At 37.2% G+C, this 25202-nt stretch overlaps 1 protein-coding gene across 5 annotated transcripts in view; it reads left to right on the top strand.

Moving 5' to 3' along the window:
• Window positions 1-25202, top strand: part of LOC100642586 (dopamine receptor 1) — a 58055-nt gene that overhangs the window by 17992 nt on the left and 14861 nt on the right. The window contains exon 1 of one of the 5 annotated variants that reach the window (XM_020867093.2): window positions 7169-7423. The exons of the other annotated variants lie outside the window; for them this stretch is intronic. Coding sequence (XP_020722752.1) covers window positions 7390-7423 — 34 coding nt within the window. The 5' untranslated portion in view covers window positions 7169-7389. Of the gene's footprint in view, window positions 1-7168; window positions 7424-25202 lie in introns of those variants that run through there. 5 annotated transcript variants of the gene reach the window in all.

Raw genomic sequence — 25202 nt, 5'->3', positions numbered from 1 at the left:
CGTTACTGTAACGAAAACGAAACAAAATTCTCCTGAGATCGAGTTACCGAAAATAATACCACAGGATCTTATCTTTTGTGATTAAGACAACCCTTACAAAGTTGCCGCTTCCCTAAGATAGATAAAATATTATCTAAATCAGGAAATGCTGAGAGCGTCCTGTCGCTACTTGCGATCATTAAACAAACTTCCTCCAGATTAGTCCTCGAATATCACGATCGAACGAAAGTTAATGTTCCGCGATTGCCATTAAAATTAAAACGATTCGCTCGATTAAATCTCGTTCGGTGACGTCAAGAATCGTTGATACCTTGGTACGAGGTTATAGCAAAGCGGTAAGTAGCGAGTGCTACGATCTGGAACAGTTGAAATTAGTATCGTATATGTGGCGACAGATTCGAATTACTTCGAACAGCATTCGAAGCTTAAAATTCTTAAAAGTCTTGACTCCTAATTCGAACATTTTCAGATCCCATCGCTACTCACCGCTCTGGTATATTCGCAGCCTTACTCGACGCAAATTATTTTGGATTAGTTCTCTTTAACGTTTCCACTAACCATTATTCTGGGATTATAATATTAAGTCGTGTAATGAATTCATTGGTATTTTTTAAAATGTGTGTATGCTATTTTTATACATATACGATCTATTTAATCAGTGTTGTCTATTACGTTGTTCTATTATCCTTGCGCACGGATTATCTCTCAGCTACTATCGAAAGAAATAATATTATAATATACCATCATGGATGAAATTTCATCTTGCTGCGTTTGTTCTTATCTCAGAAAGCAATAAAGTCAAACAAATGCAATGAAATTTTGTATTACCGCTCGCTATCACGTAGAAGGTAGAAAAGTTGTTTGCTGACGATATCGAAGTAAAATTTGCACGAGGTGAAATTTCACCTATAATAGCCTCTAAGGGTTAAATTGCTTATTTACCCCGGCACTTCAAGCTTTTTAAAAAGTGTGGTAGACTTTGATATTCTTTAAACCAGTCGATATTTAGAGAAACAATTTTACCAAATACCGAAACAATTCCAACGGTAAAAATACAACAAATAATCCAGTAATCTGAAACATACGTTGCACTTGTTTAGTAACAAACAATTCTCTTTTACGAAGTATAATGTTTATTTTTCCTGTCGTTAAATGGCACAATTATCATTAACATGTAACACGTTTATCTATTTATCTATTCTATAACACTTGCAAGATGTAAAACTGAAAAACGAATGAACTTCGTACATGATCTAATATACGAAACAAAAATATTGTCAGTGGTGGACATTTTGCATATTCTTCGAAACTTTCGGCGCTATTTAGAATGAGCTTAGTTCGAGGATACCGTAGTTACTCGCTTTGGCTTGCAAAGCTTTCCATTATGAGCTTCCATTATGGATCTTTCCATTATGAGCTTTTAAGGAGGACCATTAAAAATGAGTAAAGCCGCCGAAACTTTCGCTAGACCCAATGAAAAATGACTTAAGGCGGGAAGGTTTACTTTTGCTACGAACAAGTAAATACACGTCCTTAGCGTAACTGTCGAGTTGCCAAAATTAATATCACCTACCGCTACTAAAACTTGGACATGATACATGTTGCACAGCCAATTGTTTGTTTTCCGTAGCTAAACATCTTGATATTCACTTTGACATTGTTCTCTAAAAACATTTTGTTTTTCGTGCACAGCCCATAACGAGATTGCAAAGAAAAGAAAGAAGGAAGAAAATATCGCGCTTTTGCGGTAGCGTGTAATTAAAAGGCTTAATTGGAAAAAAATCACTAGCTCGCTTGTTAATAAGGTTCCGACGAGCTACGCTGCAGTAGAGCTATAAACGAGAATTTGCTGCCAACACCGTGCATCCTTATTTATTAAAATGAGACGTACATGATTAAAATCGAGTAAACGCGGTCAATGAAAATCTATCCGATGATCTTTAGGTTTGTTAATATTTCGGCATTTACTAACGAATTTCACGTTGATATGTATTTAGAATTCCCGAGATTCTCAAACTCTAAATTATCCGACTACGAGAATTATACAATCGTAGAATAGAATTAGAATAGAATTAGAATAGAAATTTATATCCTTTAATTTGTAACTTGTAAATTTGTTGATATTATCGCTTGGGAAATTATCGTGCAAGCGAAACCTGCAATAGCATAATTAAATATAAATTGAACAAATTTTTAAAACATCGTTCTCTTCATAAACGCAGTAAAATGTTAAAAATAATGGCAATTGTGATGCGTGACTCTTGCAGGACGTGACTCGCCTGAATAAAACCATGTGCGCTCTACCTATTGCTAAAATGACATCAATCGACGATTGATCATGTTCGCCATACTGAAGCATCTATTCTCTCATTCACGCGTAACGTTTAACACGCTGCAACTTGCATAGGTTACGGTGCCTACCTATTTAGTAGGTTAGGTTGCCACTATCCATTTCGAGGTTAGGATGATACCTATCCTAACCTATCATTGCATAACATTGTGACAGTGCCTCTAATTACAAGTCACAGCGAGCTAAATTTTCGCGTGTAAATGAGAAAATGAGTTAGTACAGTAGGCACGAAACCCGATTAATTTTGGGGTTGTCGATTGATGTTATTTTAACGATAGATAGAGCGCCCACGGTTTTATTCAGGCGAGCTACGCCTCGCAAGAGTCAAACATGACAGAACATAGATTATTCCTTACTTTTTAGCGCGTTTATGAATAAAACCTTGTTTGTAAATTTTTATTTTCTACTGTTTAGTGAATTTTTAAAGCAATTTTTACATTATATTGATCGATTTGACGACAAACGCGGAAACAGACATATACAAGAGGAAGCTTGTAACGTACAAATAAGAATTGATTTGACCCAGTTTCTAAAGGAACATTGAATTGAATAGAATAACTGTACTGTCGTCTACGATGAGTCCGGGCGCAAGAAATCCGGACAAGTAGAAACGTGTCGAAAAATTTGTCAGCTTCAAACGTATCGAGTTGAGCGAAATCTTGCAACGAAATAACAGTAAAAAGCATTTGGAGAGAAAAGGCAGACTATCGATAGTTGAGAGAAAAGTAAGGACGTCGAAAAGATATCAATTGCGTTTCTTGCCTTTCTTAGTTTCCTTTGCTAATTTTCCAGCCCATTACATTTCTATTCTGTAACTTCAGCCAGCGGCGTATCATTGGAAACCCACCGACTGGGACAGCCGCACTTTGTTATTTTCTGCAATCGGAACGCGCGAATCCATCGGCGTAGCGCTCAATAGCAGCTGCACGAAATCGCATTGGAAAATGAATTTCATTCAGCTAAGAACAAACATGAGCCTCGCGCCAACGATACTTGGAAATTTTCTGATATTACTTCCTACAAGGATACTGTAGTTCCAGGCATTGAGAAAATGTCTTCTTTTCTTAAATATTTCAATATCATGCAAAGAATGCATGAATTTGTGACTACATATTGGATCCAGAAAATAACATACGCTGTTGCCTTGTTTTCTTTATCATTGTTTCAGTGCCTGCTATCGACATCCATTATTCATTGTACAATGTACATGTACAACATACTTAAGACGTAAGAACACTTTGTATCTCCACCTTTGTACGTGTAGAAATCGAATTTTCTATTCTCTATTAGAATTACTCCGTGAAAAATATTCGCTAGTAATATTTCAGGAACTACAAGCTAAAGGAGATCTTATTGGAATAAAGGAAAAAATGGATAAGTTTAACATCTCTTTTAACAACTTCCTTCCAGCAGAAAGTCAATGATTTTCATCGAACCCACGCTTTTTAATTAATATCTAAATATAAAAAGTCAAGCCCCGATTTCATTAAAGTTTCCAAGAAGAAAGATATAAAGAGAGGAAAAAATGCCATAAGCAGGTCGATAAATAAATAACGGATGTTTGAATATTTGATTTACAGCTACGAAGTTCCATTGGTTCGGAGTTTATGAAATCGAAGTAAACAATTGCAGCAGCGTTCCTCCAACAATAGAAGCGGCTTTAATATTCATATTTTATATCGCGTCGCTGTAGATATCGCGGCTATTAAAGTGATTTTTCCCTTTCTGAGGATACAAGACGGAGGAAACGACACGATAAAACCGCGTTTCTTTGTTTGCTTTTGTCTTCGCTGGAAAAAATATCCGCCCCGAAGAATAAACAACCACCGAGAGGGTAAATCTAATTTCGGGGGCTGAACTTTAAAACTTGGCCTGCGGGGGCTCATTTATTTATTCATCTCTTCATCCAGGCATCGCATTCGTTGAGACAATTCTATTGTTTCCCGCATGTTTCTTCGACCTCCGTCCCTTATCGTCCATAATTTGTAATTCGCAGCGACATCTCCTCGGATTTACAGCTTCTTTTCTTTCAAAGCTGGCAAATAATATGAAACAAGTTTCGCGTATAAAAAGAAATTACTTTCGAAAACGATGCGCCATCCTTCAAACAAAAGAAACCGAAAAGCCAATTCCGACCGATTTCACGGATGTTCTATCACATTCGTTCGGCCTTTGTAGCAGATAGAAAGCTCCACTCGCTGCATTTCTTTTAAATTACACTTCCAGAGAAGTGCACGATCTTCGAAGTAGACGTTAAGCACACTTCCTCTTTATGTCTGTTTCAAAGCTCACGGTACAACGAGAAAGTAACGAGACTACCGTTCGATCTTGTTTCTGACGAGACGTAATTCGATTATAAAGGTATAGAGAATGATCAACAAAATGATTTTACGTTTTATTATTATTACACCTGTGCGTGCTACAATATTATGCTACCCTCCTTAATTAAAGTATTCTTTCATTTCTCAAGATATCGTAAAATATTTGAAGTTCTCTGTGTTTCTGGCTTTTAAGTGTAGCTTTAGAAATGATCTAATTTATTCGTCGTAACTATACTTTTCGTATAGCTCTATTAGTTTATAATTTTCTGTGTATCATCTATTAACGATAAGTTGAACGATGCTGAAAGTGTTTGCGCACGAGGTACAGCATGCTCGTTATAAGCTATCATTAATGCAACGTGTAGTTTAGTTATGATGTTTCTAACTCTACGTGAAATTGATGTAACGTTTCACGACCATTAGCAAAATCCTCAAACCATGTAGAAACGAGATTCGCAAGACATCGTCAGAAAGTACGAAGACGAAATATCGACTGACTTTCTAGTTTCGTTTTGCGGTACAGTGTATCCGCTGATGAGATGTATCGCTACTTAGCAAGTTGCATGGAGCAATTTTCAAACGAATACGAAGCTTAAACACATATTTCGTAGGCAAACTAGTCGGCTGAGCAAAAAATGTTCTGGAGACTTTCGAAGGGAAATTACTTTTCGCTCGGCTTCGTGGCGTTTTTTATCGCGAAACGTAACGAATTTCTTTGGAATCGAAAGAAAAATTGCTCTCGAGTGTCGTTTTAATAGCTACCGCACCGTTTCCTTCCAACTACGGAATAATCTCGCGACTCTTCCGACACCCGAGTACTTGACCGAGAATGCAAATATTACGATGCATCTCGTAAACTCGATATTCTTCTCTTTGTGGTAAAAATAAATATCCCTTTATTGCTCTGGTTTCCTCTAACGGTTCGCATTCAGATACCAGAACTCCCAAAGTAAAATATGGAGAAGCGCATCGGCTGGATTAAATAATAGATTCTCCATTGCCTGTCCGCGGCAGTTTATCTTCGATTCCGCAGATTTTATTTGCTGGCATCGTAACTTGCTTCCAGCACAATGCTCTTTTATATCCTTCCTCTTTTCGAAGATCAATGGCTCATTCTATTGAGATAATTAGATTACGTTTTTAAAAGGCTCGGATCGAATTGAATCCCGTGAGCAAGCGGACGTTCCCTCGTCTCACGGGGAATGCAAAATCGACGATTAGCAAGATCATGATTTCTTTAGCCTCGGGATTTCTTACGCTTTTTGATTTTTTATATATTAAAATCTCTTCAACAAGTCCAGTCGTTAGCACAATTAATTCTTTGAAAGAACCTTGATGAATTTACGAGTCACGAGTCGTAGCTTGTAGAATTCTGTTATACAGATTTTACAATTTTACAAGTTACAAGTAAAATCGCTGATATTCCTGGTATAGCTTGCGAGCATTCGTAGCGATATCATTGCTGTACGATATAAATTGTTTATAGAATTTATCAATAATCGCATAGTCTGCAAAATTTTACTAATAGATACATTATATCAGTTCAATGGTGAACAAAGAAGAACACTCTGAGCATCAGATACGTAAATTTCTCGCTTGAATCTCTTTCTAGGAAATGGATATTAATAACTGTATCGAGCACGATGTTCTCTTCTCGTGTAAAATTTATACATTCGCTGTCTGATAATATTGTTGAAGAGTTAATCGATCGTTTTCCCAAGATAAGTTCAATATTGCGAAGTTCAACTTGAGCTCATTTGTTCCTTCACAACGAATCCCTTTTTGTATCTTATTCTTTAAATTACGTGGAAAAGCGCCTATGGCGAACTACTCGAATTCAAGATCAGAACAATTCCTTATCCAAGACAGGAGCCCGTTTCGCCCTAGGTCGCCCTACAAAGCCGACCGTACTTACGAACTTCCTAATAAAATGTATTCCACGATGAAAAAAGTCGGTCTTGTAGACAGAAAAACAAAAAGAAAAGTGAAAAATTGCCCGCCAGGTCCCAGAGCACCGTACGCTCGTGCAATACAATCTTCCTTCCACCTCTTGGTTTTTAAAGAGAAGAACCTGATTTCACGAAATATAAACGCCACGAAGGAGGGCTCTTTCAATCGAAAAATGGAGCTAACGACGCTGCTGCAACCAATGGGAGGAAATTGATTTTTCTTAAAGGCGAACGTCCAGCAACTGTTATTGTTTCCCATATTATCGCAACTTCTTCCATAAATGCCCATACGCGCGATTTTCATGCGATTGATAAATCTTCGTGTCGTGCGTGCTGTTACATACACCAGGGAAAAGCGACACGACTAAAAAGCAACACGCTCGCGATCGATATTCCAATTTTGCAGCGCGATCGATCTGGCTCGAACCAAAATAGAAGTCTTTATCGGATGGACGAGAACGTCCATGCAATAACCAGTCTTCCCTCTGTGCTACTGGTGAATTCGCTGAAGACGGCCGACGAAATTGAAGCTGATATACTCTGCGTTTCTACGAAATGCAAATCAGAGGAATCTGCGAGTCCTTTCTCCTCGGATGTCGCGTTCTCATTATCCCGTTCGTTAAGCCTTCCTTCTGTCGCACAGCACGACATTTGAATAAGAAACGAGGATACTGGACAAGAAGCAAAATTCACCACGTTCGCAAGTTTTCGCAATCCTCGGCGCGTCATTCGAACGAGGATTCGGGACAAGAAGAAAGAAATACGTATAATGGGCAGTTTTCCTGAAATTCGATATAAAGGACGTGAGTAAAAGACTGTTTATCGAATCTCCTTGTATTTCCCTTGCTACCTGGCTCGGTCGAAGTATCTCCAACATTTATTTGTCTAACCACGCGCGATAACTTTTTCCATTTTCTCGTAAGTGTCATGCAGAAATCAGAGTTTTTGTCATTTTTGGAAAATTGTTATTTACATTTCTATTACTTGCTGGCAGACTGACGATATCGTCGAATAATGAGATCGAAATCGAACAATGATCACTTTGATTTTTGTCCACCGTATGTGCCACTGTGCGCCGCATCGATCCTGTCGAATAGAACGTTCGCAATGGATTTGCCAAGAAACATTACCCATCGTGAATGTTTTATCGACATTTGAAATTCCATTGTTATAGCCTGTAAACGGGAATTGCTCATCCATTGGGCGATTGGAAATGGAAACGGAAGCGCGAATGTCCTCCATTGCGACAAGTTTGCGCGTACGATCATCTATATCTTGCATCTCCTGCGGGACACAGGCACGAATAAAGATACAATACTGTGCAAAAGTTTAGACGATCGATAGTGATTTCGTAATGGCACCTAACCGCTAGACTACGGATGTTTATGCAAATTCATATTTCTACGAATACATCTAACAACATACAGATATACAGCTAAGCTCGGATTTCTTTCACTCGCTACAATGTTATAACGTGTGTCGTATTTTGAATGTATTATACATATTTTTATTTAGATTGTCCAAAGAATGTCTTTCTTTTACAGACACGTCTTTTACAACGATGCATCTTTATACAAACCTAATCTATCGAACGTTGTGATTTTTATTTTGATAGGAAAAAACTGGATCATACGTAATTCGATAAAATAATATAAAATGGAAAATGTTCTGTATCCATTATTTCCTTATAAAACGAAAGAAACTTTTCGGACGACCTAATATTATGTCTGTATATTAGTCTGTGCATTTTGACGGCTTTAACTTGACCAAAAATGCAGAAAAATCTATCTATTATTTAAAAAAAAACAAAGTAAAGAGAATAGCTGTATCGATAACTAAGACTTTTACAATTAATGTTTTATTCATCATTAAAGCATTTCTCTGCTGAACTACGTTTTATACTGTTACGTTCTATTTAGTTGCGGACGAGAAGGTAGCATTAACTGACGTTTAATGCAACTGGCAATAAGCTCCACTTTCGGCTAACCCGCTATGTGCGGGAATTCTGGCACGGGAGAGGATTAAAGTTGTTCGAAAGTAAATTTACAATATGTAATTATTTATTCAAATCTTACTCGATTTCGATACTGACAATTGACTGACAGACTGAGGGATAGAAATTCTTCGGTTGACAAAATGGTAATTCTTCGGTTAACAAAATGGTAATTCTTCGGTTGACAAAATGATGATTCTTCGGTTGACAAAATAACAACTAACTCTTCGAATGGTAATTATTCGGTTGACGAACGGTAATTAATTAATGTTATTCGATAAACGAACTTGTCTGAGTCGTTACATTTATCTCTGTCGGAGATAAAAAAACGTCGGAATCTTCTTTTGGAAAATGTTGGGGAAGATCCCGAACGTTTGTTCAACTGCAGACTTTGTTTACAATTTAAATTGTCTTAATATCGTTATAGGTAATTAGATAAATATAAAAACATAGTTAGATAAGTTTTTGCAAAATATAACTTTTAGCGGTTTTAACTGCCTTTCACTTCAAATACTGTAAATCACTTCAAATATAGTTTCAAATAAACGTTTTAAATTACCTTGATTTGAAAAAAATTATCAATTTTACTTTCGCGTTACGAATCGCGCGGGTCGCGGGACGTGACAATACAACGCGTTATTTCCGTTTGCTTTTACCATATTCTTCCCGTTCTTTCTTCGCTCCTCCCTATGTGGTAATCCTCCGTAACATGCGCCTCTTATCAGCCCTTTAGGAAATTAAAGTAAAGCCAGCTAAAGTGTTTCCCGAACCGAGGAAAGTGCACTATACGTTAGAGGGGGCAAGAGTAAAACGATAAATCGAGTTCATCGGCGATCAGGCGATGTTGATAAACCCCCTTTGGGGTAAAAGTTGCCCTTCCTTTCGGGACACGAGGGAGATCGATCTCTGCACGTAAGCGAAATATGCTCACACGGAAGTTTCTAAACCTGAATATCTGCGAACAAGGAACAATGGTAAAGTTTATTTAACCTTTTGATTTTACTTTTTATTATCCACTTCGAGGAAGAAGCTTTACCCTTCTGCGAGACAGGCACACGCTATCGTTCGAAAATATACGGACACCTGCTTATTTTTAACAAAATTAAACATAACTAGAAAAATGCAAATAGGAAGCAGATTGAGTACGATTTTATCGTTTGTTAGAGCCGTCGTATCATAATTATTTTTATATTATTGAAATTTATTCAATGAAATTTATTCTTAAAAATTAAAACAATTTGCCATCTCTGTGCAACGTTCTGCAGCAGTTTTGTTATTTAAGGAGTTCGTTATTTTCAGCCGATTTGCGTCATTCGATCAAACTACTGACAACGTAGAGAAGAGGTTATCGTATTATTTAAAACTCTCTTGAAATTTTAAATTTCAATAGATCGTGCATTTATTAGGTTCGCGCGGATAAAACGAAATTCATCGAGGTTTAAATTTGGCGGTTCAATATTACTCGTTAAATCTGAAATTTCAAAGCGTCTACAGATTAATGAGCGGTATTTTATCTACATTTATGAGCGGTACTTTAACACAGAGCTCGTGACAGCACTTCGCGATTATTTATCCAGCCTCTGTTGCGCAGCCTGCATTTAGCATTCTGACGTTACACGATGAAAACATTGTGACGAGAGATCATAACGTCCTCTCCCAACGAAATATTCCATGGGATAATCACTAGCTGGTTTAAAAAGTAATCTCCTTATAACACAACCATTTTCTCTGGCATCACAATCTCCTTTTCAATTCAGTCGAAAAACATTTCCGCTTCTACCTTGAGGGAAGATACCTTACGAAAAAATTCGATCCAAGTATATTTTCACTTCTACCTTGCGGGAAGCTATCTTGCAAAAAGATTCGGTCGAAGCGTATTTCCACTGTTTCCCCTGCGGGCAGATATCTTCCGAGAAGAATAAGAAGATATAAGGTTAAAGAATACGCATACTTGATGATAGCGACATAGTGAGATCGTAAAGTTGGTCAGCGTTTAAAGCTTGCGATTTTCGGTGACCGTAACCAGCAATTTGAGATTGATTGGAAGTCGTAAGAACATAGAATCTTATTCGAAGCTGCAGAACGCAGCTCAGAGTCAGCTCCTTTTTGTAAAAATTAGTTTAAAAAATTCCTCAAAAAAGCACGCTTTTAACCAGAACGCGTACAGAACGCAAAGATATCCGAAGTAGAGTACACTCCTTACAATATGTAATGCATAAAACGAATTTCAGTTTAGGTTCCATTATTTTCAATAATATTTATAAAAGTATTAATTTGCATAGATATTCACAGTCTAGATATAACTACTCAACGTTGAACTTTTAATAATGGTAGGAATTAATTTAATACAACTGTCGCAGTTGTATTAAATTAATAGCTATAGCTGTGGCTAAATCTCTCGAATCGACAAATCTACTTAACGCTATATGTATAAAGCACCGGACAAAATAACAGTTTTATATGATTAAATACTTGGTACAATTGAAAGAAAAGAATGTACATTTTACATACCCTATACACCGCGTGAGTCCTTTAAACTTCAAAGCGAGCATGCTAAATTTTCTAATATCTGTATGCATATAAGAATAAAGCTAAAGGAAAGATCTAAACACGAGCCATAAAGAACCTAAACAACATTTATACGTAATATATTTTACAATTTCGCAGTATCGTCCTCCGTTTAGCATGAAATAGACTAGACGAGTCCTCGGTATAAAGTTCCGCATCTTCGTTCAGTTCATAGATTGAATTAATTCTATGGCACTCGAACGACACAACGTCGAAGAGTATAAAACGAGCCATTCGACCATGGAACCGCGAAATCTCGTCGGATTTCGAGCACGAATGACAGGGCAGAAGTATTAAATCGTTATGGGATTTTGGGATTCAGCTGGATGAGAAATGGCCGGGAATTATAGTAAAATTATTCGAGCTGTCTTCGCCGCAGGCAATTAACCACCTTTCCCTTTAATATCGCCTCTATTTTTCGCTGCTACTAGCGACGCCTCAACCGAGAACGAATTTATTGTAATAATTATCGCCTCCAGTTATTTCCCGCTTATCGATAACAATTATTGCCCGCACCTGACTGCGTCATTCTGATTCAAAGAAATTTAATTTCGTTTTATAGTAGCCCCGCAACGCCGTTTCTATGCGTCTATTCGCGCGATGAAATCGATCGATTAACTTTAGTCGATTTATCGGGTACAAGAAAAATGGTTTGCAGTTGATCGATATAACGTGTAAAATACATTGTCATTATGTATACGTTTGATCGAATATTCAGAGTGATTTTTAGTCAAACTTTGCCAGTCTGTTCTATGGGTATAATTAGGCGAAAAACATAGGTTCCAATATACGTTTGTAAACGTTAATTAAAGCCTTATTAAGAGATTATAACAAAAATACGTGTGTACATCATACAACATGCAGATGTTTGTTAATCATATTTTGTCGCATAAATACAGGTCATTCAAAGCTTTATGAAGAGATTATAGTAAAAATACGACACGCGGAGAGAACGGTACTTTGGCCTTTCATATCGTCCCGATTTCACATCATTGGACTTTTGTATGTGAATCATTCTTAATTAAAAAGAACATCTCAAACAAGTATTAATACGTGCAATGAATTGATACAGAGAGTTGATTGGTTCATCATTGGAGACGAAGCAAACTTAAAATGAGCTTCGTAATGCAATAAAAATTCAACTTTTCATTATTGTCAGTTTGATAAAAACGATGAACATTTCTAAATGTTAATTGTCCATTGTAAATGTATTGCCTTGCAACGTAATAACAGCAACTCCATCGCCGTTCTCTTATTTCGTATGTTTAATAAAATTTCGAATAACCTGTTTTTTATATAACGACTTTTACTCAATTATAGCCATAAAATGAGAACGTTTGATTAAACGACATTACATCTGTACGATATATATCAAATGTATCCTTCTTTTCCAAAATCTTTCGCCAAAACTAATTGCAATTAATCCTACCGGGATTACGAACTTTTCAATTACATTTTGCTACAGTGTGATCGGAATTTCGATTTTCGGAACTAATTGGAGTACGCGCGAAATTGATTCAAACTCATATAAAGATTACCAGGGTCCGATTAATTCGTGTCTACGTACACCGTAAGTCTCCTCTTGCCTCGACATGCATAAACGACATATAATTCGGGAAAACGAAGGGTCGAAATTCATGAGCAAATCCTTCTGATTCGATAGACAATTGGACGAGAACAGCTACCAACACTTTCCTCTCGTTTTCGTCACTTTGATTCCCCCAGTTTTCTCTCATATTCTCTCTTTCACCATAACCTTTCTCGCTCTCGATCCCTTCTTGTCTTTCCACGAAGCGCACCCTCCGCATGTGTTATCGATCCTCGCGTACATACTTGTCTTCCATCGTGTAGCCTTGACGATTTTCTCCCCGAGATGCTGCAAGCAAAACCGAGCGTTTGCCCGCAACTTCGGACACCCATCAGCCAAGTTCGGATCTTGAACCGCAACTGCTATGGCTCATTTCTGTTTCGTGCTACGTCCTCGTAACTTCCAGCCAGCCGATTGAATTTACAGCGATTCATGCCGCACGTCACCTCGCGTCCCCGTAAATTCAGCTTCGACTAACAAGTTTTTTCATACTGCTAATTACCAGCAACTTAACTCGATAACACTAATTTACAACTCGCTACCGTTTCGCTGTGTATTCCGCGAGCCGATCTTAATCTCTGGCCACACGCGAATTCCTAAATTTCGCGATCATTCCACGTGGGACGGATATTAATCGTCCATCGAAATTTCGAGCGCTTGCAGGTAATGGACCGATAATAATACGCGATATTTGAGTACGCGCGATAGAATGCAATTTGAACGAAACCATCGAGAGGAATTAATACTCGTGTTAGAAATTGCTTGAATTCGTTTCGAAAACGATGTCCAAACTTTTGTTTCATTGTGCGCGTACATTGGGCGCGAAATGACCAGTAGCTGAATACGCTGCCAGATAAAATCTAACAGGAGGATAATAAGGCTTTCGAAATGGAAACTTTTTGCTCGTGAATGGGAAGACGCGGCACGGTATTTGTAATATAACGCATCCAATGAAACGTAAGCTGTCGTAGTTTTATGAAAAACTTTTTTAAATAAACTTGGCCGTATTAAAGCTAAAAAGCTGTGTCATTCGTGTTCGCGATATAATCGTTCGATCGAGAGATTATTAGTACGAGCTGGAAAGGCTGTAACGAGGATTAGACAATCTCTGTCAACGGCACGTGAATGTTAATAAAATGCGTAAATTAATGAGAAATTAATGGACAACGTAATATTCATATTCTTGTAGAATGAACAAATAACTTTAATTACATGTTTAATGATTGACCGACAGTATATTAAAATTTGAAACGCGATTCACCGATGATTACCGATATTACTGCTCGAGTTAATTAGAATATATAAGTTTGCAGACTACATCGATAATCTGCAGATAGATACTACAACTTTCCCAGAATGTTTTATTGGCAAATAATTATTACATTAAATAACACTTTGAATTGCATTAACCTTGTAACAAGGCACTATTATCGCGATTATATTGGAAATTAGTTATAAGACTAATTTGGAAATCTATGTAGGAACCAAAGAAGAATAATCGTCTTAAACATAATACGAACGTTAAGGATATTCATTGAATATTAAGGTACATTAATACGATGAATAAACGATGAAATGTGTAGTTCCATTAAATATCTTGCAGCTCCTATATACATTTTGAGAATTGTTTGAAACTTTACCAACGTGATTATGATAATCGCGTCTCATTGCAATGCTAATGAAATTTCAAAACGTTTCTGTGAAAATGTGTATTTTACGCATTTAATGTATTCATAGAAGATTTGTACAAATCTTCGAATACTCTTGTCAGTCGGTATAAATGGTAACCGGGCGAATAATTTCAAGGATTATTCTGGAAGGGAAATAGGCGCGTTAAGCGATTATTTAACAGACCAGATGGTTGACATTGTTGCGTAGCATACCGGTTGTGGTCAGTCTCTAAACCGATATTGTCGCATGAAAATGAAACGCGTTTGCGTAGCGTGGAGAGGGCGACGCGAATGCTCTTCTCTACCGTGTGATTAATATTTGTAGGTAGAACGAGGAAATTTACAAATGCGTGGTGGCAATCCGAGTCGGCGTATATTATGCTCGTGCTGCGCTACTTTCGCAAATTACAGTTTACGACTGTCGTTGTTTGTTTGCAACTTACGCTTGATTCGCTAACGAGATCAGTCGTTAGACTGGATATAACTATACATGCACCGTATAGCTCAAAAATATCCCGACATTCGTTCGTTTCTATCAAAATGTAATTTCATTGCGCTATCGTAAAGTAGAACTTACGTGTCAAACCACGTCGATTTTTCCCCAACTCTGCGTTTACTTCGTATACGTAACATTTTCATTTCGCTGTCAATCGTAACAATGAACATCGACGATTAATATTCACATGTATCTACAAGTCGGAAGTACACGGACGATCGGTAGTTTTTAACAAAACGTAACTTCGTTGCACGGGGCGACGAGTAAAACTTATTCTCACGTGATTTTCGTAAAATGCCGAAAGAAAAGATATATATTCTTTATCGGTGAATATGTGTAATTGTTGATGGAACAACGAGGAATGAGAAAGAAGGAACAACGCAAGCAGCGTGACGTTCGGTTGTATATTTGCAAGTGTCCATGCATTATCGGGATATCGATTTTAAGCATGGCGAACGGCTTCGATAAAAATATCGGGAATTCAGGCTGAAGCAAGGGACTGGAAAAACCGAAAATAGGCGGCGATGGTCGTAACGACGTTGCTGCAACGACATCCGTTCACGATCTATGCCTACACCCTCAGACAAGAAGCTTAAAAGCTATGCACACGTTGCCCTCTATTAAATCAGGGCGTAAGCATTTTGCCTTCGAGACGCCCGAAATAGCGCTAATCGTTATAGCTACTATTACAAATTCCAACGCTGAATAGAGAACAACGCGTTTCTCACGGAACCTCGTTTTTCACGTTACAGTCGATTTCGCGCAACTTCCAAATTTAATACAGTCAGTATCTATCGAACGCATTAAATCGTAAAACGTTATCCTGCTTGAACCAGATCGAACATCGTACGCATAATTGAAACTAGACTGTAATCACTGAAATGTGGTGGGTTGATTAGTCGAAAATTTTGACACGTTTGTTGATTGAAATGTCCATTAATAATTTTAATCGCCATAATCATTGTTACAATCACGAATGTCCTCTATACTTTATTATCATCAATCTAATGTTTTATTAACGAGTAGCTGCCATATAGGCTCTTTTGTAGACCTTTTACGAGCCTATAAATTTGTGGCAAATATACCGAGTACTTCGTTTACCTTCGAATCTAATAATCTAAACATCTTCGGACAAGGGAGCTGAAAAGAAGGAAACTATAAACGTAAGAATAACGCTGCGTGTCTTTCCTTGTGATTCGAATAGAGAACTGTCCTGGACATTTAATCGAAACATTCTGTCGTTTAAATAACAGTAAAATAATAATAGCAATAATAGTGGAAATAATCTTCCAGAAACAGCTTCCAAATGCTGAGATTTTCTCCATTAGCAGTTTGCTAATGTAATTATGCCAAAATGCTAATAGACTCGGAGTTATTTGTAAATTTCAGTAAGGCAGATCCCTAAGAGGCGAGCATTCATGAGATTCTAATATAAATTCCACTGGTTCGACTACGAGCCATATAAGATAACGCTGTAATGTTGCTTGGATTATCTACGAGGGAGCAAATTTACATTATTTGAATATCGATCAACCATCGCGGCTTCGATTGCGGCAAAATTGTGCAATAAATTCTCTGAAACGAATGCGTCTGACATGAATAACGTATACGGATACGTTGAAGGTAAAAATAGAAAGGAAGAAATGAGAATTCCCAAGAAGAACGATGTGAAAATGTATATGTATACGTATACTCGTCCCAGTTGTTGTTTTCATTTTAATGCAATTCACAAATGCAAGACGCATATCGGCGTTTGGTCACTATGCATGCATAATATGCACACCGGGCATATGCAGCTTTATCTATCCGTGGGCATGGCTTCGGTCAATGGCTGACATTGGTCGATATACTCGCACTAATCCAACATATAGAGTCAAACTTTGCATACTCATTTCCACTAGAAAATGCCCACCATATACAGAGCAATGAATACGATCCAGTAATTCAGGCATGAAATAGACATTAATCAAAATGAAACAAAGCTAACCAATTACCAGGTAATTTAAAAAGGTTAATATTAAAGAACATGGTGATTTCGAGAGATAGAAACGTCGACAGGTAGATACAGATGCAAGATGAATGAATTTAGAAGATAGAACGAACGTTATGAATACATAGCAAACTCGAGAAATAGAATAGAACGTAGACAAGAGTACAGATACAAGGCGAATGAATTCGAGCATGAAACAGACGTTGCAAAAACGTGGTTAATTGGACAAATAGAAACGCCGATAAATAGATACAGAAGGCGAATGAATTCAAACGTAAAATAAACGGCAATTAGTCAAATATCATGCGGTTGGAAAAATAATATTAAAGAACGTACATAATGAACAGTCAGGAAGCAGAAGCATCGGCAAACAGATGTGGAAACAGGACCGATGAAATCGCAATTTAGCAATAACGATGTTACAATGATTCGACGCAAAATATAAAAGAGACACGACAAAATGAGACGAGCCTAACGAAAGGAAACTAACAAATGCAATTTAGAAATGTGTTCGGTCGATTGGAAGGTTCTAATCAACCCTCGCCAACGAATATGATAAAACATTTGGGAAGACTCGTCAAGACCAACAAACGAAACTAGGAATAAACTGGGAAATTAAATTAAAAATATCATGCAATTTAGGAATGCGTTGTGTCGGTCAGAAAATTCCGATCAACCTGCTGATCTCATAATTGATTATTATTAACGAATACAATGAAACATTCAGGAAGCTCAATAAACTAACAAAGGAAGGTGGGATTGATCTGAGAAATTAAATTAAGAATATCATGCAATTTAGGAATGCATTGAGCCGGTCAGAAAATTCCGACCAACCTGCTGATCTTATAATTGATTACTATTAAATACGATGAAACATTCAGGAGCCTCGATGGAACTAACAAATATGAGTAAAAATAAACCGAGAAATTAATCTAAAAATGCGATACAATTTAGAAATGTATAATCTATTGACTTTAATGAATATGATAAAAGATTGGGAAATCTCGATGAGCAGACACAGATCGATCGAAGATTTAGCGATTAACCGCAGGTGCGATACCGTTTCATTTTCGCAATAGCCTAGTTGAGGCGCGACGTGCGTGCCGCAATGAAATTCCAAGTAGGCTGTTTGATTACATCTACCATTGTATCTAGCGTAGCATCTAGCGTAGCATCTAGCGCTGTATCCAGAGTTTTGGTCTAGCGGTGCGTTTAGTGTTGCGTCCACTGCGTTAGATGCGTCAGTCCATTTACACACATTCACACTTACAATAGCCCGATTATGCAGCATGTTACTTGCTGCTACGGATTAATGCGTCAGGCATTCGATGCACCCTGCCGTGAATCGCATACACTCGCCTAAGATATATAAGTGTTCCTGTCAGCCGGGTACCAGCAACATACTGTCGGTTAATTAATTCGAGGATAACGAAAATCCATTTCTATCCCATTATTATCGTTCGCTCGATTCGGAACAACATGTCAACGATCGACAACGCGCATATGATAGTCGTACCGACATCGTCAAACAATCGGTACTCGATGTAAAAATATTTGGATATTTATCGTACAAAACGTTAATGTCCGTATCGTGTGCGTGTTACATAGAGCATTTTGATAGATGGATGTAAAAAATAGCCAGTTCTAGACCCCCTTAGGGAGGAAAAGTTCTCTTAACGACATCTCCCAAGGAAGAAAAAATGGCAGCATTTACCCGAAATGCGATGGGAAAGTTGATAAAGGTGGCAGCGATCGAACTTACCCATGCGTTACATTTAATCTTCGTCTTCTTCAGATACTGAGGAAATAATTCTTTAGAAATTCTGCTGGTAGATCAATCGAAGTTTGGAATCGAGCAAGTTCGAAGTACAACAACAAGATCGTTGTTGACTATTGTTCTCGCGTGCCAACAATCTGGTAGCGCTTCAGATTTGCTCGGTATCAAACTTCAACTGATTCATCAGAAGGATTTCTGAAGAATTGTTATGTCGATACGGATGAATGATTATTCTGTAGCTGGATCAGGAAAAAATAAAAAATAAGCTTGTCTTTTTCGACTTTCCCATCGCGTTTCGGATAAATACTAACAATATTTTTCCTTCCTTGGCAGATGCTTTTAAATGTTCTGATGGGAACTTTTTATTCGCAAGAAGGTTCAGAAATGACCATTTTTTAACATTCTCCTTTGTCAGCGCTAGAACGAATAGACCACATACTCTTACGCAATTTCATAATTTTATCAGCACAACTAAATAAGTGGAACCTGCATAAAAATTTATTTCATCCGCTAAATCTTCTAACAAATACTTCACCTTAAATATCCTTTTGCACATTACGTGCATTTTATAGCTGTGACATTTTTAAATTTCCCTGAAATGTATAAAAATCCGTGGCCTAATAATGAAACGCAACTACCATTAATAAAAACCAAAAAAAAAAGAAAATAGGGATGGAATCAAAGCTCAAAGGGTCTAAATGACAGAAAAACGAAGGACATGAATTCATTAGACGATCTGACGATTAATGATAAATGGTTTTTATGGATCTTCCGACCGAATTGCACCAGCTATCCGATTACTTGCGTTAATGTACCGTCCACTGTATACTCTCGATTTGACCCAATTTATGATTCCTTGTGTAAACACGTTAGTTTATGTTAAAGCTTTTGCTCTGAAATTGCTTAATGCGCTTTTTAATCCGTCTTCGACGAGGCAAAAAGGTAAAAGTGTAAATCTCATTGCGGCACGGGATACAGAGTGAATTTGTAACTTAAAGAAGATCGAGGCAATGAGATTTCCGCGCCACACGAGCAACTCCCGATCCTCTTAAACGTCGTTATTTCACGCTTCCTCCTTCCCGCCTACTTTGCATGAACATTCTGCGTCAAAGAGCTGCTCGTGATTTTTAATCAAATCAAAACGTGTCCGCAGCCGTGAAGGAGAGGAATTTCGAAAATTGTAAAGGAATTCAAGAATCTCAAATTCAACGTTCGACTATAAAAATATAAAAAGGAACGGCACTTCTGCCATCTGATTTCCATCGCTCGGATCGTGATGCAACACGAGGAATTTTGGCAATTTCTATCTTTATTGATAAAAAGAAACAACATATATCGATAATTGATTTTGAAGAATACGTAGAATATTCGTTTTCCTTATTCTTATTACAAATTACAAGCTACCTTACTGTATTTTTATGGACGGTAGAAAATTGAATTCCGTGAAAAAAAGTACGCGACGTATTGCGAGTAGCGACGCGCTAAAAGCACACCAGGTATCCGTATTGCATCAGTATACAATGTGTTCACACCCAAAGTTAACGTCAAAGCTAATCAATCAACACAAGATAAGTTCTTCCCGCACAGACTTGCTAAGAATAATTGAGAAATGTAGAGAAACTAACGTGTTCGAATGAAATCTATCGGAATCTATGAATTTTCTATTTACCTGGATTATAAAATAAAGGAAAGTAATCTCTGGCAGTTTAGAGAACGTGTTGCAGATAGAGACTTGATCAATTTGATTCGATGAGAGATTTTATCTTTTCTGAAAAATGAACACGGTCCAGAGCGACGTGTGTGAATCATACGTACACATTACGTATAATGCATCGATTGCGACCATCTCGAGTTTGTAGTATTTTCTGTGCAATGGAGTTATTAACCACTTCACGAGATGAATCGTAGAAATATTATAAAGTGGACAAACCTGATCGAGTCGAAAATGTATCCGATATGAAAGTGGGGACTGTGTGAAATAAAACCGATTCACATGGAAATCGATACGTTTTCATCAAACAGGAAATATATGGAAACATGTAGAATTCATACGTGCAATTTAACATCTATATGTAGAGAGTTTTATAAAACGCTGAAAATTCGAGGATTATTACAGAACTGAGCCTACATCAACAGATTTAAGTATACTCGTAAATCATGGCTTATTACCATCGACGTTAAAAAATACGCAGAACATTTTGCATCGTTGGTGCTAATCCAAACAATTTGTTAAAGTTGCCAACGTTTCTCGTTTGCCTAACAATCCCTCGATTTACCTTTATTTCGTATTGTACACGTAAAGTTTTCGTATTGATATTGGCCTAGTTTATCGAATAAACGATATAACGAAGCAGCACGATGAAAATATGTTGCAGAAAAATTAGTTACGTGCGGTCAAAAATATACCGTTTCGTGAATAAACAATTACAACCTCGATAGGTTCGAGGTCCTAACACACGGAGAAAGCTGCGCAAAATTCGTTCAAAAACTGTCTTTTGGATTTTTCTGCGTCGGATTGCCTCCTATAAAACGCCGATTTTAATCGTAATCGAAGGTTCGAGAGAATTTTTAGAACGAAAAGTACGAAGCCCTCTTTTGAATCCACACTGGCATCGATTCTTGAATTACAGGAGAAGATTGAAAAGCGATAGGATGAAATTATTCTTGGTTATCGCTAAAATCTTGTGCAGACCTTGCCAAAACGCGTTAGAGCAATTCTAAAAGCTATAGGATTTTTGACGAAGTTCTAGCAAGTAAAAAATAAAATCACTGAATGCTTTTCGTTGCGGGCAAAACAAAAAACACCGACCGAACAAACACCTGTGTACCTCGATATTCATGATCTATACAAAATTTGTTATTACAGATACAATTACGCTCTTCACCGTAGACGTTGTATCGAACGAACGGAACAGATAACTTTTTCCTGTTTCAAGTCACGCTGCATAAAGAAATTTCCTTAATTAAGATTCTAGTACAGCGAATTTATCGTTGGATAGAATCCCGTTCGACCCTGAACGAACGACACCGCGGCTGAAATCCTGATAATTAAAATTCTTTAATTAACCTACTAGGAAGTAAATTGCATTATTTTTCACGTCTGGCCAATTATGCCGCGTAATTACCGAAATCTCATTGTTATAAAAAAAAAGAATAGAAAAGGAAGAGAAACAAGGTGTTAAAGTGGAAGGAGGGAAACGAGAGAGCATCGGAGAAAATGGAAAGCAAAGAAGTGTTAAGTTTCACGCGAAATAGACAAAGTTTCACAACGGTCGATCCGGCCGCTGAACAATTAATATTATTACCGCGGAGAAAGCTTCCGATCAAAGTTCTATCGAACTCTCATTACATCAAGATGGCACAATGAAAATTGGATTGCTACGAAGTCCTACTTCTCTCCGGCGAAACGTTACTACGTAAACTCTATTGTTTTAATACATGTTACGAGGATATTCGGAAAAGTCGCGATCTCGTTATATTTCTCAAACGAAAACTACAGGCAAGGGATATAATAAATTACATTTTCTATCTTTTACAGGAAAGCAATTTAAACATTTCATATACTGTGCGTCAGTTACTGCTATATTACCTAAGTTGTTTTTCATTTGCTGCGGGGGTGAAATACGCTGACTACAGAGAGAGAACGCGATGAGCGATTCTAAAATTCAACGATCAATTCAATATTAATCAATTCTACGTTATCGAAACTTTATCAAAAGCGTGCTTTTGCTCAATTGTATTTACTTTATTGAACTACCTGAAAACGATTGACTTAACCGTTTAACAAATTTCAGAAATTTAGCACCTACTTTTAAAACGGATTTTATCTGAGTCTAACAAAAATTCGAATCAACGTGTTGCATCTATCGCGTATTTCTAAAAAGTATATATTTCTTTGCAAAGTCATTTTTCGCTTCGACTATCTAAGTCAAATGACCTGTTTTAGTCTCCAGATGAAGCAAAAGTAAAATGAAACCAATAAATATAGATTTATATTTCTGCCGTGTCTTCGGCTATAAATGACACGATAAGCGCGTTGCCGTGTTCTTCGTTAATATTCGGCCTGTAAATGTCAGCCGGTCTAATAATTTGCACTAACAAGATGCAAAGACAGTTCCATTTCTGACTCGCCATATCACGTTCTTATTTCTCCACGTCGCGTTGCGTCGTCGTGGTTCACATCTGTCATTGTTGTAAAAATCCTTATTGCCAAGCCTGCTGCTGTTTTAGTAGAATCTAGACACGTAAAGCTTTTTCTGACCCCGTGTAACCGTCAAGTTTTTACAACGCCAGGGCACCAAGTGCGACCATTCTCTTATTACGACGCGTGTATTTGATAATACAAGGTGCGCACACAGTATAAGTAAATTTTACAGTACTATACGTATTGGTTTAACAGTTTGATTACTATTAAGCCAGTAGTTACACTGGTTTGCAGAGGCAACTAACAAGGATAGAATCTCAATTAACTGACAGCAATCCATGGTAACAGAACAACCGCAATTGTTGACCCGCTATTAAACGTACAAACAGCTGAAAATTATCGAGTTAGTCCATAAGTAACGTGGTTTCCTACCTCACACCTGGAATTTGTAAAACCAAATCAAATGGTGATTATCGAGTTAACGATTAAGAAGAATACAAATCAATATGGAGATAAACGTTGTAACACTTATATTCGAAATTTTGTACGGTTACACGTGCATAATCTGAATATTATTTTTATTTGTACGGTTTATTTTGGATATCTTATATACTTCTGTATATTGTACCTTTATATTTTTACACCTTTGAATTTTCCATAAATGCATGAGAAACTAATTAAAACATCTAGTAGGAAGAACAAATATTTCGCAATTCCATTTCTTTGATTACGTTCACGAAAATACGAGTTTATATAAATATCTGCACTCTGTCGATGATTAACATAATTCCATATCTAATTAAACTAAATTTATGAGAACACCGTTGCACAAATATTCTCTTCCTGAAAATCCTGACAATCGAATGATTTGCGACTATTCGATTCGCATTATTTATGCAAACATTTCGAAAGCGCAGAGTTCACGCTCGAAAGCTTAGAACAGAACGTAGCAACGATGATCGTAAATTATAAACGATACGTTGTACGCTCGCAACTTGTTAATGAAAGGTGGTTCACGTGCCACTTGATAAATTGATGTTATTCTAAACCGGCAAACGCATAATGTACGTGCCAAAACCCATTGAAACTTCGATATTTCGATCCGGTTGCTTGTTTATTTATTCAACTATCGCGGATGCCGTGCAGTGGCAACACGCTGTATCTGAAAGTTAATAAATTCCGTTTCGAGCCCGTGATCGACCCAATGCCCAACTGACTTGGATGAAAAATTCCCTGCAGCCAATTCCGTTTTCAGTAATACCAAGTCGATATCGATATTTTCCAGCGATATGTACGTACGTACGTACACATATATTTAGAACAAAGCAATGGACATTTAAGAAATAGGACAGGTTTAAACTAACCCAAATTGAACCCCGTTTTGGTACGGCGAAAACTAGTCCTGTCACATCGATCGCTCTGATTACGAGCCTCTGACATAATTTTAATATGCAAACATCGAAAGACGTGTCGCGCCTGACAACCTATTCAATCGACGATGCAACTCCTTCGACTTTTTTATACGAACCGAAAGAGCACGCAAATCTCACAGAAATAAGATACGTCGAGGCAATTTGCGTAAAGGTACATTTCAAAATTAAGGATCTTCTTAACGAAACGACTGAATAATCTAATTGAAGTATTAGAAATTAAAAATATCTTAGAATAGAAACTAGAGTTGGATGATAAAAGAGATTGGAAGGCTACGGCAGGTTTGAAACCAAACAACAAAATATCGGGGAATTTAATTTAACATAATTAAAAGGACGGTTTCACAGAAAATAAGCAATGGCGTATCGCTGAAATCCAGACATAACATTCTCCCGTTTATCCATTAACGAAATTAACAAGCGTCAGTGTGCAAATTCTGCCTTTCCAAATAGCATCTGCCTTTTCCCCTCGACGCGCGAATTAGACAGAACGAGAACGGATTTCAGCCGGAAGACCTGCCGAAATTGCTTCCTCGTTATAACACTAGCGAGCTGACTATAAACTATCGCTACATGATATGAATTTACTTGACAATGCCCCTCAATTTTGACAATAAAACAGGAGAGCAGATAGACTGTAATTCGCCTGTATATCGTTTAAATCACATTACCAGACGTTAGATGGAAGTAAATTCAAATTTCCAGAATTCTATCTTGGAAACGTAGAATATCATATAGAGTGCTGGTGATTGGATTAGCATCGCATGGAGAAACATATGTACGTTGAAACTTATTTAATATATCAACATAGAAATAAACAACAAGCCAAACATTGGGGCGTAAAATGGGTATAAAAATGATTTTTAACTAACTTTTAACTTCTAGTAATCTAAACAAATTTAAGGTAAATTTCATGTGATTAACAG

Source organism: Bombus terrestris, chromosome 15, assembly GCF_910591885.1.
Source record: "Bombus terrestris chromosome 15, iyBomTerr1.2, whole genome shotgun sequence".
In the NCBI taxonomy this organism is placed as follows: domain Eukaryota; kingdom Metazoa; phylum Arthropoda; class Insecta; order Hymenoptera; family Apidae; genus Bombus; species Bombus terrestris.
This window is presented reverse-complemented; position numbering and strand designations above follow the sequence as displayed.